At 45.4% G+C, this 14,877-nt stretch overlaps 1 protein-coding gene across 3 annotated transcripts; it reads left to right on the top strand.

The window, feature by feature from the left end:
• The first annotated feature begins 4,706 nt into the window (after positions 1-4,706).
• kctd1 (potassium channel tetramerization domain containing 1) lies at positions 4,707-13,487 on the top strand. 3 transcript variants are annotated; one of them, XM_088396324.1, is made up of 6 exons: positions 4,707-4,881; positions 6,227-6,375; positions 9,622-9,800; positions 10,865-11,009; positions 11,698-12,003; positions 13,054-13,487. In XM_088396324.1, exons 3-6 carry the CDS (start codon positions 9,637-9,639, stop codon positions 13,216-13,218), a joined length of 780 nt encoding a protein of 259 aa, XP_088252450.1. In that variant the 5' UTR covers positions 4,707-4,881; positions 6,227-6,375; positions 9,622-9,636; the 3' UTR covers positions 13,219-13,487. The 3 variants fall into 3 exon arrangements, with proteins under 3 accessions (XP_088252450.1, XP_088252449.1, XP_088252448.1); XM_088396323.1 differs by lacking the exon at positions 6,227-6,375 and having other exon boundaries at positions 4,708-4,881; XM_088396322.1 differs by lacking the exons at positions 4,707-4,881; positions 6,227-6,375 and adding an exon at positions 8,313-8,858.
• Positions 13,488-14,877: the final 1,390 nt, after the last annotated feature.

The following is a 14,877-nucleotide window of genomic DNA, read 5'->3' as shown; positions in this document are numbered from 1 at the left end:
CTAAATGTGACAACAGCATCACCTAGCGGTCTCCTGTGTCAAATAAAACCTGAGCTCAAGTGTTTTTCCAGCAGAGGGCAGCCAAGAGCTGTGCAACTTTCATTGTTCACTGAGACTGAAGTACTAAAAACTGGTGCGGCAATACAAGAAATTCAAATCACCAAATTTTTTTTTGTCATTTGCACCTTGTTACACTGCAAGAGTTCCTATGAGGCTAACATCGGCTAATCTTTTAATTATCTTTCTTACCCTTATAGGCTCTATGAGGACATAAGCAGACCGGATCAAACCAGCTTCACTTCTTAAAAACAATTGTATAGAACTATATAAAAATTATACTGTATATGCATACAGCTTTTGAGCATGAACATTTTTTTTATAGGTCACAGCATTTCAATCAGATTCAAGGCCATACTTTGACCAAGTCGTTTCAAAACCTTCATTTTGATTTCTAAAGATCTTCAGAAGTTGAATTCCGGGTGTGTTTTGGATCGTTGAACATACCTGCTGCGGAACACAAGTGCGCTTCATCTTGAGGTCATGAATTGATGGCCAGACATTGTCCTTCGGGATATGGCCCATCAATCCCAACAAGTCATCCAGGCCCTGAAGGAGCAAAGCAGGCCTGGACTATCAAAGTTACTACCACCACCAAGTGTGACTGTCGGTATTATATTCTTTTTCTGAAAGACATCAGAAAAATCCCAGAAATATGGTCAATATACTCAAGGTGGCTTTGGCCGGGGGCATTTTCCCAACTACAATATTCATCAAATTGAAGCTAACAAAACAGTTTTTCTAACGCTCCCATCAAGTACAGACTGACTTCTTGAAACTTGACAATTCATTTGCATTTGCAATTTCAATCCCCAGCGTGGTACAGAAGGGGCAAAAGATAAAACCCACACCTTAAAGATCATTAGCAATTAATATTTGTGGATTCGTGGAGGAAAAACTGCGTTAAACACTCGTTCAATAATTCATACTATAAACAAGAAAGTCTCCCACTTCCTTAATAATTTAGACGTAAGCTAATGTTGATTTATTCAGGAAGGTTTGTGCCACAAGCACCGCCCGGAGTGCCCACATTTGAATTAAAGTAGGACAGTAGCAGGCGAGTCTGTAATAACATTTGTATAATTTTATGATTGCTCGCGGCCCAGTTCATTTCCTCCTCCAGTAGCTGCGTGAAATTGTTTGATTCCGCAAAATGCCTTGAGTGAGATGCTCGCAGGGAGGGGCAGGAACAGGATGGCGGGCTGACGCCGGGTTCTGATGCTGTCACACACGCGTGCAGATAAGTACCGTTGCCGTCGCCGGGCTTTGTCACACGGGCGCGCTTAATAATTCACGCCGTCTTGAGAATATGATTGATTTTTGCTCTCACTCATGATGAATATTTGGAGGGAATGCATGGGAGAGGGCGTGGGAGTGTTAGAAGTCATTAATGACAGCATCACATTGGATACATTGGAGCGTTTGTCAAGATGGTCCTGCAGTGAAAAGCCCGACAATGGAACTCACAATATCGCCATTATCCATCAAAAGAAGTCATTTGATCATTTTAGAGATATTCCAGATCATGATTGTTGTTTTTTGTTAGATATAGTTTTTTGACTTATAATTTGGGTTGGAAATGAGCATTTTGCACTTTTTCCAAGTCCTCATGAGTTAGATCAAATAAAAAAGGTTTCAAATAGACAATTTTGTCATTGATATTCAAATTATTCAATATACAAATATGAATAAATTCGATTTGTTAATTTGTTTCTCTTAATTCGATATGAAAAATATTTTGTCTCATTGGTTCCTCTGATATCTACAATATATGGATTGCTTCCATTGAAATTTAGTAGTCCATATACCGACTGGATGAATGGACGGACATAGTATGGATAGAAGATGTCAAACTCAAGGTTCGGGGGCCAAATACAGCCCGACACATCATTTTACGTGGCCCGCAGAGACAAATTGTGCGTCATCTTCATGTGTCACTCCTAAAATTACATATTGTCTTCACTAAAAAAAAAATAAAGATATTGCTGGCAATTTTTTATTCCCATTCTAAAATATTTCAACAGATTTTACTAGTTTCTAATTTCAAAACAGTTTGTTGTGTAGCCTATACACAGATAAGGCCTTGACGGTCATCATGGCTCTCTGAAGGAAACTATGACTACAATGAAGCCGGCGACAAAAATGAGTTTGACACTCCTGGGATGGACAAATAGAAAGAGAGATGGATATTGAGATGGACTCCAGACTGCGTTGTTGATTGCAACAGCAAGAATCCTTTGTGTTAGCAGGCACCTGCACCTCTGTTGTTTTTGACACAAGAAGCGAGGTTGGCAAGTGCTGATTGGTTTCCTCGGGGCTTCCGACTCGCCACCCCGCTCGTTCCTCTCGCAATTCCTTGATGCAGAGCAGCGCAAAGTGCACTTTGATGAAACACATTTGTTTGACTTAACTCTTGGCTGGCCGCGGCACCGCGCCCGCGTCTCGGAGGCCTTCTCACCGCCCCGACAGCTAATGAGAGGATGTATGTACAAGTGCGCCGCTTGACCGCGGGACTTGTGTTCCATTTGGGTTTTCGGTCTGCGTCGGCGTTATTAGGGAAATCTTTATTATTGCTGTAGCCCTCAAGTGGGGCGTGTGTAACAGGATTACATTTTATTGGAGCCTCCCAGCAAGCACACCCCCCACCCCCCACCCCTCGCCCCTCCTTCCGTCTCCTCTCTTCCCCTCACTGTCACGTCCACTGTCGGGGTTGAAAGGGCGCGCCGCTTGTTCCGGGAAACTCATCAACTTCCATCCATTCATTTTCTAGAGTACTTATCCTCACAGGTGGACAGTCCATCTAAACTGGATTTGGGGAACGAAGAAACCGTCAATAAGTTATTATACAAAAGCAATGCATGTTAGTTTATTGGGATATTTTCATTTTTGAAGTTGGATCTATGCATTGTGATTTATAGCAATGACGTTTCGGGGGGAAAAAAATTCCACCTGATGCTGAACATCACCCTTAAATAATAATAACAAATATTACCGTATATGGAAACGTTTACTTGCATGTCTGATTGAAAACAAATGAGTCAAATTTGATTATGGGTGCAGATAGCTGCAGATGTGTTTTGCTAATTGAACTTGGCTTGCTTTTATCAACCAATTAGAAGATGAAAAAGGCGAATATTATTCATTCACTGCTCTAACTGTCTTTGTTTATTAAATATCAAGAGTTTGACTTTATGTGCCGCTGTGGTTGTTTTTAAAGTGCTCTATCAATAATGATCAGCAAGGCTAGCGTCTGCAATTTAAAATCGGACCGATTGTTAGTACAGGTTGGGAGCCCAGATTTCCCACTGACTTCATATATTAGTGATTATGGTAAATTGAGATGGTTCTAAAAGAACGTTAAGCACCGCATATCACAACTTAAAAGAAGTGTCGTGTGGACCGGCCCTGTTGGACTGGATTTACACGTACATGCGCGCACTCGAGCGTTTGCATGAGCAAAGATACAACAAGAAAAACCCCTCGGGTTGTTTACCTGCCAAATGAATGACTGCACAAAAAGTGGACCTTCTGCCATCTACCTGTGGCACTTGCATTGTTTATTTTAGGCCCAGCTACAGCGGAGTACTGGCATACCGATTATCGGACGTCTGTAAACGATTATCCTGGCGGGAAATCCGAATCCGACGTGCAGGGACCCCTGCTATGAATGAGCTCCGTTTGGTTGGAAAATGGCGAACGTATGGGATTGAGATAGCCTGCGGGCGCCCTGTGCTCACGGTGCTTTGTCAGACTAATGGCATCAAAATGTGTGTGTGCATGTGCGTGCAGCCTCCCCATTTGAGCCTCTGCTGAATCATGTGCCAGCCGCAAAGCTTGAGGGCAAAAAACTTTTAAGCCTTGGTGTTACGCTCCCCATGTGGGAGGTGAAGGTCTGGCGTATTTCCTGACTTATTTTATGGAAAGTCACCAAACTTGCCTGGATTCAAACCCAGAACCTCAGAACTGTGAGGCAGATATGCAAACCATTTGGACAATAAGTTACATATCCAGCGATTCAGATACACTTCTTATTGCTACAAAACAAAAAGACTTATTACAAAGTAATTCACTTTGCCTCCATCTTGCTGCATGGCTGAACATTTGAAATGAGCTCTCACACACACACACACACAGCCCCCCCCCCCCCCCCCCCCCCCACACACACACACACACGCACACACAGACGCATGCACGCACACACAAGCCTCAGGCACTGATTCAGACTTGATTGCAGGGGGAAAGAGTTTGAAAAAAAAAAGTTAATAGCGACCAAGTCATTCTCTTCATAGCAGAAACCATTCAACAAGTGATTGAGTGAAGCAGTTGTATTTGATAGTGTTCGGGAAAAAAAAGAAGAAGAAAATCAAAGCAGCAGCAATCTATATAATTATCATCAAGTGCTTTTTTTCTCCCATGCCTGGCAAAATAGAAACACTCCATCCACTAGCTGCAGGCAACGTTCCATCAAAACTAATCATAACGATTAACATCACTGCTGTGAGACGCCAGGCAGGCTCTTTTAAATTTACGGGAAAGAAACAGATTCCTCCATTTGATTGTATAAAAGGCAAAAAAAGAAAAAGAAAAAAGAAAAAGCCATGGTTGCGTGTTTGTTTTTTTCCCTTACACTGGGAGGCACATGAGCTAATTGTATCCTGATCTTTGCCTTGAGGGCTTGGGGAGCCCGGGAGCATCTATTCTCTCCATTTTCTTGTGTCTACCTTAGCCAAGCTATTGCATTTCTCGCTGGCGGTAGCAAGAGAAGAGGCAGATAGTGGAAGAATCACTTTTTTAAGCAGACAAAAACTGACTTGACTCCTCCAGGTAAGCGCAGATGTTTTTTTCTGGCTTTGGATCGGGGGTGTCGTGGAGGGGGGCGCAGCGGCTTTTACGCATGTGCCGGCCGGCGCACTTTTCAACTATACGTTGAACCACTTCCTGGCGTTTCCGCAGCCTCTCGGGCTTTATTCACGTTAAATCCCAAAACACGGCGCCGGGTCGTGTCATGTCATATCGCGGAAAACGTGCCTTTTAAAAAATCCCCACCCACCCCCAAAAAGAGTGCGCGCCGACGACAGCGCCTCATATACGCGTCCACGCTCGCTAAACTTGCTCTGAACTGACTCGAGTCTCCTCAAGACTATTTCAAAATATTTTCATTTTGTTTTCGGGGTGTCAACACGCAGCCCGACTTCCTGACTTCCTCAGCTTCTATTTGAAAGACGCCATTGTGGAGTATTTACGCCCCAGGCGCTTTCCCCTTCATTCTCTTCGAATGAGACACGATGTACCTTTTTAAAAACGTAGAATAGAGAAAATCGTCCCAGAGAGAATAATCAAAACATGTTTGCATCTTTTTTTTTATACGACGCGTAAAATGGTTCAGCATAGTTGATCAAGTCTGGACTCATTCCTCATAATGTAAAAGAACACCCAACCCAAAAACTGCACGCCAGGGCTATCTATACATTCGAACCAATCAAATAGTAAATTTAAAATATTGAAAACACACCCGTGTGCGCTCAAGAAGCCTATTATGCCATATATGTGGAAATGGAGGCATTTGAAAAGAGATGCCGTGTGACCCCAGTAGTGGCCACTTGGTGGTGCTGTTCGAAAACTACACAGCATCATTGCAGGCTCTCTGGTTACTCATGACGGCACTGTTCAATGCAGAGAAGACTCTTAAAGGGCCAGCTAAGTGCTCCTAACCTCACCTAACCTGCAAATAAATAAGTCTCTAATAGCATATATTGACAAAATATACTGCAAGAGTATCTGGTTCTCATATTTGAGTTCTGTCATACATGAGAAATGTGACAAACATGCCTTGTGTAATGCAGTGCAGATTTGTAACCACATCAAAGCAAAAAGTTGGATGGCAACATTTCGGCGGCAGAAGAGTAAACAACGTGATGGGGTATCGGTTTTCGTTTTTTGACTTAAGCGAGCCCAACGTGTGCCGTACTGTGGACATTTGAGACAAAATGGCCGTGGGGCAAGAAAACAGAGACAACCCATTCAGATTATGTAAATACCAGTCTGCCTCATTTTCCACTGCATCTTAATGCTCTGATCTGAAATGCTAATTGAAACATGGAAAAGCTGCATGATGTTGACGCCACACTCCGTGACTGGAAGTTGATACTGTGCGGTTTGCTCCTTTCAGGACAGGAATTGACAGGAGGCCTGGTCCGGCTTTTGGGTTTCAACGGTTCTGGTTCTGATTTGTTCCATTAACTATGGAGCAGCGTGATTCCATGAGTGGGATAAACAAGCAAATACATTTTGAAACAAGTTTTTTGAAGCGTACAAACAGTAAGTCTCATTCACCCACCCTGACAACGTACCATTAATTCAGAAACAGCAGCATAGTTCATCGAATCAAAAATTTCCACATTAAGTCATGCTACCCCGTGATGAAATATCGAGGAAATGAAAAGCAGTTTTCAGCATAAGCAATGAACGAAGATTAAGTAGCTACAGCAAATGTGACATGATGTCACTTCAGTCTCCAATTCAGGAGATACCAATTGAGGACAAAAAAATGCAAATGAATGGCGAGAAGTTTAATTAACAACACACTGCCAATGCAACAAAGGACTTCATCAAGCCTAATTGATGTAGTACCAAGAGTGACCTGTAGGAGGTAGCAGAGAGTCACAGAATTGGAGTAGTAGAAGAAGAAAGTATCAAACTCCTTGTCTTAGGCCTTTTCTCATTTGGATATCGCTGCGTGTCTTCCAAACGTATTTAAATGTGAGGTGGACACGTGTAACGTGGCAGGTGCACGCTTGAGCGGAGCTCCACCGACTCGACACCACTTTGCGCTCCATTGCTACCGCCCACCCACCCGGCCTGCATCCACTTCCCTTTCAGCCTCCTATTTTCCATAATGCCTCACAGATTTTACACTCTATCCACCTTTGCAATGACAAGGCTTTGAGGAAATCCAATTCCAGCGAGATGTTTTCAGAACTTAACTCTCCACGGGCACACTGCACTTCTCGCTCTCCACACGCAGGCAGCATCATCCGCACAAATTAGTCAAGGAACAAATTACCTGCATTCTGAGTGCGATCCCACGCACTTTGCCGGCTGCCTTACACAGGTCGCCTTTTGAAGAGCAGCCATGTGATTTCTCTCTCCCTCACTCACTCTCATTTGCCCCGCAGCTTCCCTCTGCCTTCTGCGAGGGATCCTGGAGTTGAATTTTAAAACTATGCATGGCTGCCGCCTGCCTGCTTATCAGCGCGTGCACAAATGGCATGCAAATCAGAGCAGGATCACACAGCACATTGCGGGCCCGCACTCAAAGGCAAGCTTAATTGCTAATTGGGTAGTCTCGGGTGTGAAACTCACACTGCCAGCAAGACGTGCCGGTGTGCATGTTTTAAGGCCACCGCTCCGAGTCATTCTTTTCAATCGGAGTCTTATTAAAAATCGGTGTAGCCACCACTCTGTATTTTCAGTACGACAGACCGCAAGACTTATGACGGGGGCTGAACCATTAATCAAATTCAAATCGACAGTGAAGTGTAATACAGACTTCAAATCTTAAATGTGGTCATTTGGCCCAGAAAAATAAAAACTTATTTTCGGTTGGTCGTTAGGTTATACATTTATTTTATTTATATCACGTCAGAACTAGTGCAATAAACATGTTGACATGTCATTGGTTTGATAAAGTCACACACTTTTTAAAAAGAGCTAAATCTGAAATAACCCAAGTTGGATTAGAATGGGTTTCTGAGTTGTTTCGTACAAAACAACCAATTTCTGGGGCTATTTTTGACCCGACTGTTTTTTGAAGGTAAAATTGGGGTTATAACTGATTGACACTCGTGAAGCTTGGAAGAGGATCTTTTTTTTTTTTTTTAATATCAAGTTAACGCACTAATTGAAGTACTGCGCAGTACAGTAGATGAATAAACGACCTTTCTCACATTTTTGTTTTTACAAAATAACCACAAAAAAACCCAACACTTTGCTAAGTCAAGTGACCCTGAGATGGAAACAGGAGTTCTGAACATTCAGTGAATCATAGTGCGGTCAATTACAAGTGTCAGCATCAACATCCACGCTTCCAGTGCATCTCTAAATGATCTTTTTTGATTGTTGAGGTTCTCCATCATTATATTATGCGCGTGTGTTCGTTGAGCATCATCGTGAGGAGGGGCAGAAGGAAAAAAAAAAAAAGGGGGGGGCACAGGTCAGCCATACAAGAAGAAGGTGGGTGGGGGTCTTCAGAGCCGTTTTTGTAAAAAGGAAGGGGGTAAAAAAGCCGGTCTGGAAACAGGATTGGTTTGCCCGTGAAAATGCGACACTCGTACCTGCTGCCGCTGAAAGAGCGACAGCCTCGAAGAGCCGCGGGCGCTGCGATGCTAATGTTGTCGGGGGCTTTGACTTCTCCCAGCCATTGCGAGCGAGCTGCTCCGCCTGACAGCCACGCTCTCCCCGCGCGTCCTCCTCCTCACATTCGAGCCGACCAAAAAGACGAGAACGGACGAAAGAAGACAAGAAATCTAATCTCGTGACAGCAAACCAAAAAAAAAAAAAAAATGGACGAGACGGATATCATGGACCTGACGCATCAGAAGGCGAGGAAGCGACCGCGGCCAATCACTTCCGCGGACGAGGCGGCGGTGCACGCTCCACTCAAACGAGCGCCGATGCGGGCGACCGAGTGCCGGGAGACGTCGCTCATGTACGCCGTGCGCGGAGAACCACTGCCCGCCGCCTCGCTCAAGCAGAATGACCACTCGGTGACCTCGTCGCCTACCGGCGTCATGCCGGCGCAGGTAAAAGCTGCTTTTATCGGCTGAGGGGGAGGAGGGGTCACTAGTAGTTAAGGTTCAATTGCTTTGTGGGTGGGGGGATTTTACGCATGACGCATGATGGTATGTTTTTGGGTGATCCTGACAGTGAAGCTTTAGAATCGCTAGTTGTCAACTTTTTTTGTCCTACCCAGTGTGCTGTTAATGGTGTTTTTAGGTTAAGAGGAGCCAGAGTCTTATTACACGCCCCCCCCCCCCCCCCCCTCCAACAAAAAAGAAGAAAAAAAAACATTAATTTGCTTTTTAGCCTGCAGGGGTTGAGTGCTTGTGGATACTGGCAACATTCAGGTCAAGGTCGAGCTCTGAACTTATTTCATTGTCTCATTTTTGCACATGATTAAATGAAGGGCAGCAGAGCGGAAGTCGTGGTTAGCATGCCTGCCTCACATTTGAGAGGTTCTGGGTTTGATTCTAGGCGCAGGAGTTTGAATAGATACTATACAGAAGTCATTATGTGCCAAAAAGTATCTTTTAAAAAGTCGTACTGCATTTTGCGTCTATAAAAGTAGGCATTATTTTCAGCACAGTACACTGGCAGAGCTAAGGGGGGCCCGGGGGCACTGCCTCCCCCAAATATGTTGTGTTAATGAGCACATCTGCTTCATAGTTTTGAGGTTCAGGGTGTGAATCTGGGCTCTGGCCTTCCTGCGTCGAGTTTGCTTTGGCTCCTAGATCCAGAAAATGAATTGCTCGACTAATCAAGTGCAATTTCAATGTGTGCCAACAGGACAATCGCTCCAGTATGTCCCGACCCATGATCACACGCTCGCCGGTGTCTCCATTGAGTAACCAGGGCATCCCCACGCCGGCGCAGCTCACCAAGTCCAACGCACCGGTGCACATCGACGTGGGCGGACACATGTACACAAGCAGCCTGGCCACACTCACCAAATTCCCAGAATCTCGGTGAGTTACTTTGTGTCGTTTGACTGGGAGGCAAAATGGAGAGTGCAACCAACCAACCAATTCCACACAACTAACAAAATTCTAATATTTACAAATTATTGTTTACTTCTGTCACTGCCAAGGGTTGACAGTCCCTCAAAAATGATTTCAACGAAAAATAAGAATTGAAATCTTGGACGTACAGTGTAAATCTAGTCTAAGATGTTGAGCGCAGGGTGCGGACAAAGACAACGGGCTTATTTGGACAGATGCCACAGCAGCAGCAAAAAAAGGCCAAAGGGCATGCGGCCATCTGGAGGCTCCGAGGTCGCTGTGGGTGACGCGCCTGAGGGCGAGCAGCACACCGCCTCGGGCAGAGCACAACCAGCTGGCTCTGACCTCTCACAATTTCTTTCTTTTGCTTCATTATTCCACTAAATTGTCTTGCCTCTGCACAATAGAGTAAAAGTGAAAAAATATAGCGTAAAAGTTTTTTTTCAATATTATTTTAATGAATGCTAACACGCATCCAAGCAACATAACATGTCTTGTTGAAGCAACTGCACAGCTCTGTTCTGTTGTTGTAATTCTGAATTGCAGCATAGGGGGCGCCAAAAAAGGTTACATACTCCAGCTTTAAAAATCCTCCATATCTTGCCTTGCTGAAATTGATCTCATTCAAGTTAGCCACTGCATACATACTCCACTGTTGGGATGATCGCAAGACTGGCTTTTGTTACCATGACAACCAGGTAGTTACCCTGAGTCTTGTCCCTAGACTATCTTCTTGTGAGATATTCATGCAACCACAAAGAATATAAATGCAAGTGTGCGTGAAGAGGCAGCAATTGCTACGTGTGGGCAGTTGCTTAAAAGTGTCTCTGGATCTTCACCCACCCGAACTGCTTATGTCATGGGTGGAGAAACAGGTTGGGACAATTGACACTTCATATCAGTCAGTAGGATTTTCAATAATGTGTCCCAACCACATGCCATCATAAGCGCTATACTAAATCGAAAGAGGCCGTTTCTGTTCCGACGCTGACACTCTCTTTGCTTCCAACATGTCTCCTGTCACTGCACAGAATCGGTCGCCTCTTTGATGGCACCGAGCCCATAGTGCTGGACAGCCTGAAGCAGCACTACTTCATTGACAGGGACGGACACATGTTCCGCTACATCCTCAACTTCCTCAGGACGTCCAAGTTGCTCATCCCAGACGACTTCAAAGTAAGCCCAGAGAAAAACCTCATCGGCCACTCAGCGTTTCTGCAAGTGGGCGCGCGTGCACAATAACATGCGCCTTTGGCATGTTGGAATTGCTGCAAACATCTTCCAAGCAAGGGTCCCCACTGGCCAAAAGACGGACGATAGGAGGAGCGCAAACAATTGGTGGTTGTGTGACGTGAATAAGTAGTCCTGTGTGCCGAGGGTGAATTACACTACATGTGACCCATTAGTACTCCTACCGTTCAACTCTTGTGCAACATTCAGTCAGTAATTATTTGACTTACCCCTCGGGAGAAAGCAAAGACGCACATCATCTGATAGATTATCCACACTGAGGCTCCATCAGCGGAAAGTATGTCAGCTAAAATAAGCAAAGACAAAAGACAGGCCCGAGTCAAGCGGCGCTGAGAACTCAAATGCACTCACAGGCCCAGCGGTGCTCTCTGTTGAAGCGCCGCTGTTGCGAACCTCGTAACATGCGGACATGACTCATTACGTTAGAATATTGTAGTCTTAGAAATGGAATTCTAAAGTAAGATTTTTAAATTTACAGTGAGAAACCTTGTCACGTTTTTTGCTGACTCAAAGGTTTCACAGACAAGCTCGATAAATAAATAAAGCCTAGCTATTCATGCTAAGCGCTGTGTGTCTCTGTGTCCTTGCCCCCCCCCCTCCCCTTCCCCACCAGGACTACAGCCTGCTGTACGAGGAGGCCCGATACTTCCAGCTGCAGCCCATGCTGTCCGAGTTGGAGCACTGGCGCCAGGACCAGGAGCTGGGTCAGGTGTCGCGCCCATGCGAATGCGTGGTGGTACGCGTGACGCCCGACTTGGGCGAGAGGATCACGCTGAGCGGCGACAAGGCGCTGATCGAGGACGTCTTTCCCGAGATCGGCGACGTCATGTGCAACCTGGTCAACGCGGGTTGGAACCACGACTCCACGCACGTCATCCGCTTCCCGCTCAACGGATATTGCCTCCTCAACTCTGTCCAGGCAAGAACGACGCGAATTGCTGCTGATCGTGACCCTAATATTGACACAAAAAAGAAAACTGTACGACCGGATAGCTTTGGCGGAGGCCTACTTAACAGTGAGCAGTCAGCTTTTCAGCTACTTAAGTTCTCGTCTGATACATTATTGAAGGATTGGAGGCATATGTGAATAGATTTGGCATTGATCTGGACAGTCTGAAAAACACCCCCAAAAAAAACAACAAAACCGCCTCTGAAGTGAGTGCAAGAGAGAAAGTGAGCGTGCTCCCTGGCAGTTTATCCCCAGGCGGGGCCCATAATCCTGTTTGGTTATTAAAGCACGCCGGCGGTGGATGCTGTATCTGCGGCTAATGGAGGCAGGGAAAGATGGGGAGGGAGGACGGGGGGGGCTGCAAGCAGTATGGGGGACCTTTGTAGTTTCGGCAGAGGCTTGGGCCTGGGGCTAGGGGGGAGAAATAGGGAAAAACGCATGGGGGAGGGGGGTGAGCGTCCCACACTGAGCCAAGTACTGGAGAGAAAGCCACACTGCTCCCGGGGGCCTCTTCGATGGAATGTGATCCTACAGGCCCCCGGGACACGTCTGTGGATGTCTGCGAGGCGGCGGGCTCGCAAACACGTACGCAGACCAACACACACTAGACAACAATGGACGTGAATACGAGGTAGAGACTTTCCGATGAAAGTCTCGTTGAGATTCCAGTCGGTTTTTGGGTTGCTCGACGGCGTATTGCGAAGAGACACTCAAAGTACTTTGTGGAGGACTCTAAATTGTCTGTAGGTCACTGGTGGAGCGAGAGGGTGAGCCACTGCCCCCCCATGAAATATACTTGGATCTCCCTGGTGTCAGGCCAGATCATTGACTTTTGGGTGTTTTTCCGGGATTTTTTTTCCACATCTGGTGCATCTTCATTGGCGTTTTGTGAAGAATTTGGGGGTTTTGTAAAAATGGCTCCCCCCGAGGAAAAACCCAAGCTTCACCAGTGCCGTAGGTGTGAATATACAGCAAGAGCAAGTTTTTGTTTTTATATATTGTGCCCTTTCCTCGTTTCAGGTTCTGGAGCGCCTGCAGCAACGAGGCTTCGAGATTGCCGGTTCCTGCGGGGGTGGCGTGGACTCATCCCAATTCAGCGAGTACGTTCTGAGGCGGGAACTGAGGAGGACGGCTCAGCGAGGAGGACTCAATTCCAATCGGATAAAGCAAGAGCAGCTAGATTAGAGACTCTGCTGGACTTTTCCGTTCTCTGGACTCTTCATCTTTTTTTTTTTTCTTCACTTGTTTTGATTTCTTGTTGATGTTTTTGTTTTCTTATAAAATCATCTACAGAATAAAAAAAAAAAAAAAAGAGACGCATCTGCAATGGAAAGATTTGCAACATTTGAATTAGAGACTGCGCGGACATTTGTGATTGTCTACCCCCATAAAACGCGAATGAGAAAGATTTATATATGTTGTATCCCGAAATAAAGTTTGTTTTAAAACTTTGAGCTTACATTTGGTTGAAATGGGCAGCACGGTGGTGTAGTGGGCAGCACGTGTGCCTCACAAATGGCTCAGGTCTGCATGTTCTCCCCAAAAGTCAAATTTGGTTCATTTTTTGTGAGGGAATTGTTATTTCACTACAGTGGACGTCACCGTATTTAATTCATAAATATGAGGGGCACATCCCTCTGGGAGCTGGGAGACGGTGTTGTTTCTTCCCACACCGGCGCACACGCCCCCTTCTATATGGGTAGTCTCGCAAACGAAAGAAAGCTCTGCCCATCAGCACAGTTCGACTACACTTGGCACTTGACATGACACAAAAAAAAGGGCCCCAAGTGTGGGTTGGCTTGTGCCCACCGCATTAGGAAAATTTAAGTATGCATCATAGCACTTGCACTAGCTAAAGTGCTGGACTTTAGGTGTCAAGCCAGGCACAGATTTCAGAGTGTAAGTACTTCCTTGACGTAAGGAAACACAGACAGAGGAGGAATACATGGCAAGGGGCAGTAAATTATTACAGTACGATTTTCATACAAGTATGATAAACGTCGGTGCACCAGTGGCTGCACGGAGGCCTCCTTTACTTATTTGCAATGTCGCTAGTCCTGTCAGCTGTGCTTCCACACAATCCCTGCGGGGCCCCCCAAAAAAAGTGAGAACTCACACACAGTCCTGTCATCTTGTCTTCATCCCTCATGGCAGAATCGCTACTTTTCTGCGGCGATCTGCCGCTTGATGCTATGCTACGTCTCCCTTTCAGGCCTCTTGTGCCCTACTTCCACCCCCACCCCGCTTTTTTTTTTATTATTATTATTTTTTTTAGCTTGAGCCTCAACCTCCAAGGCTGCAGGTTTCCCTTTGCTTTCAAATTCATTGGATAGTAGCTGGCGAGCAGATCAAACTAAAATATTATCCCTTCTCAAAAGTAGGCTACAATATACACAATTAAATTCACATTTTGGCGCTTTGTGTGTGGAGTGGTGTAGGGAGAACCCACAACACAAGTTAAATGCTAACATGCTTAAGAAGGTGATCAGGAGTCTCCATGATGATGACAACAATATTTTAAAACTCCTATAATTTTGTTGGTTATAAGAATGAAAGCAACCTGTCGTGAAATGTGACGAAATAAAGAAGAAAGGGTCAATCTAGTGATTATTTGAAATCGTCCATAGGCGGAATAGCGCTTGGAGAAAGTGAGCGGCGCAGGGTCAACGGATGGACGCAGTCAGCTCGCCATTATGTTACACAAAGTCATTTTAACCATCTTTCTCCCTCCGTGTTGATCTTTAGTTGAGCTCCACAGATGTGTCCTACCGTTATTGAAAATGCCACCCTCGGCCATTTTACAACAGCGGGATGATTATAAATGTAACCCACGGCAAAGAAAAG

Source organism: Syngnathus floridae, chromosome 14, assembly GCF_059516105.1.
Source record: "Syngnathus floridae isolate MCC-2025c chromosome 14, RoL_Sflo_1.0, whole genome shotgun sequence".
In the NCBI taxonomy this organism is placed as follows: Eukaryota; Metazoa; Chordata; class Actinopteri; order Syngnathiformes; family Syngnathidae; genus Syngnathus; species Syngnathus floridae.
This window is presented reverse-complemented; position numbering and strand designations above follow the sequence as displayed.

Coding starts and splice junctions, on each gene's coding strand:
- kctd1 (XM_088396322.1), top strand. CDS start 8,619: ATGGACGAGACGGATATCATGGACCTGACGCATCAGAAGGCGAGGAAG. Junction 9,801..10,864: donor ACCAAATTCCCAGAATCTCG/GTGAGTTACTTT, acceptor GTCACTGCACAG/AATCGGTCGCCTCTTTGATG. Junction 11,010..11,697: donor TCATCCCAGACGACTTCAAA/GTAAGCCCAGAG, acceptor CTTCCCCACCAG/GACTACAGCCTGCTGTACGA.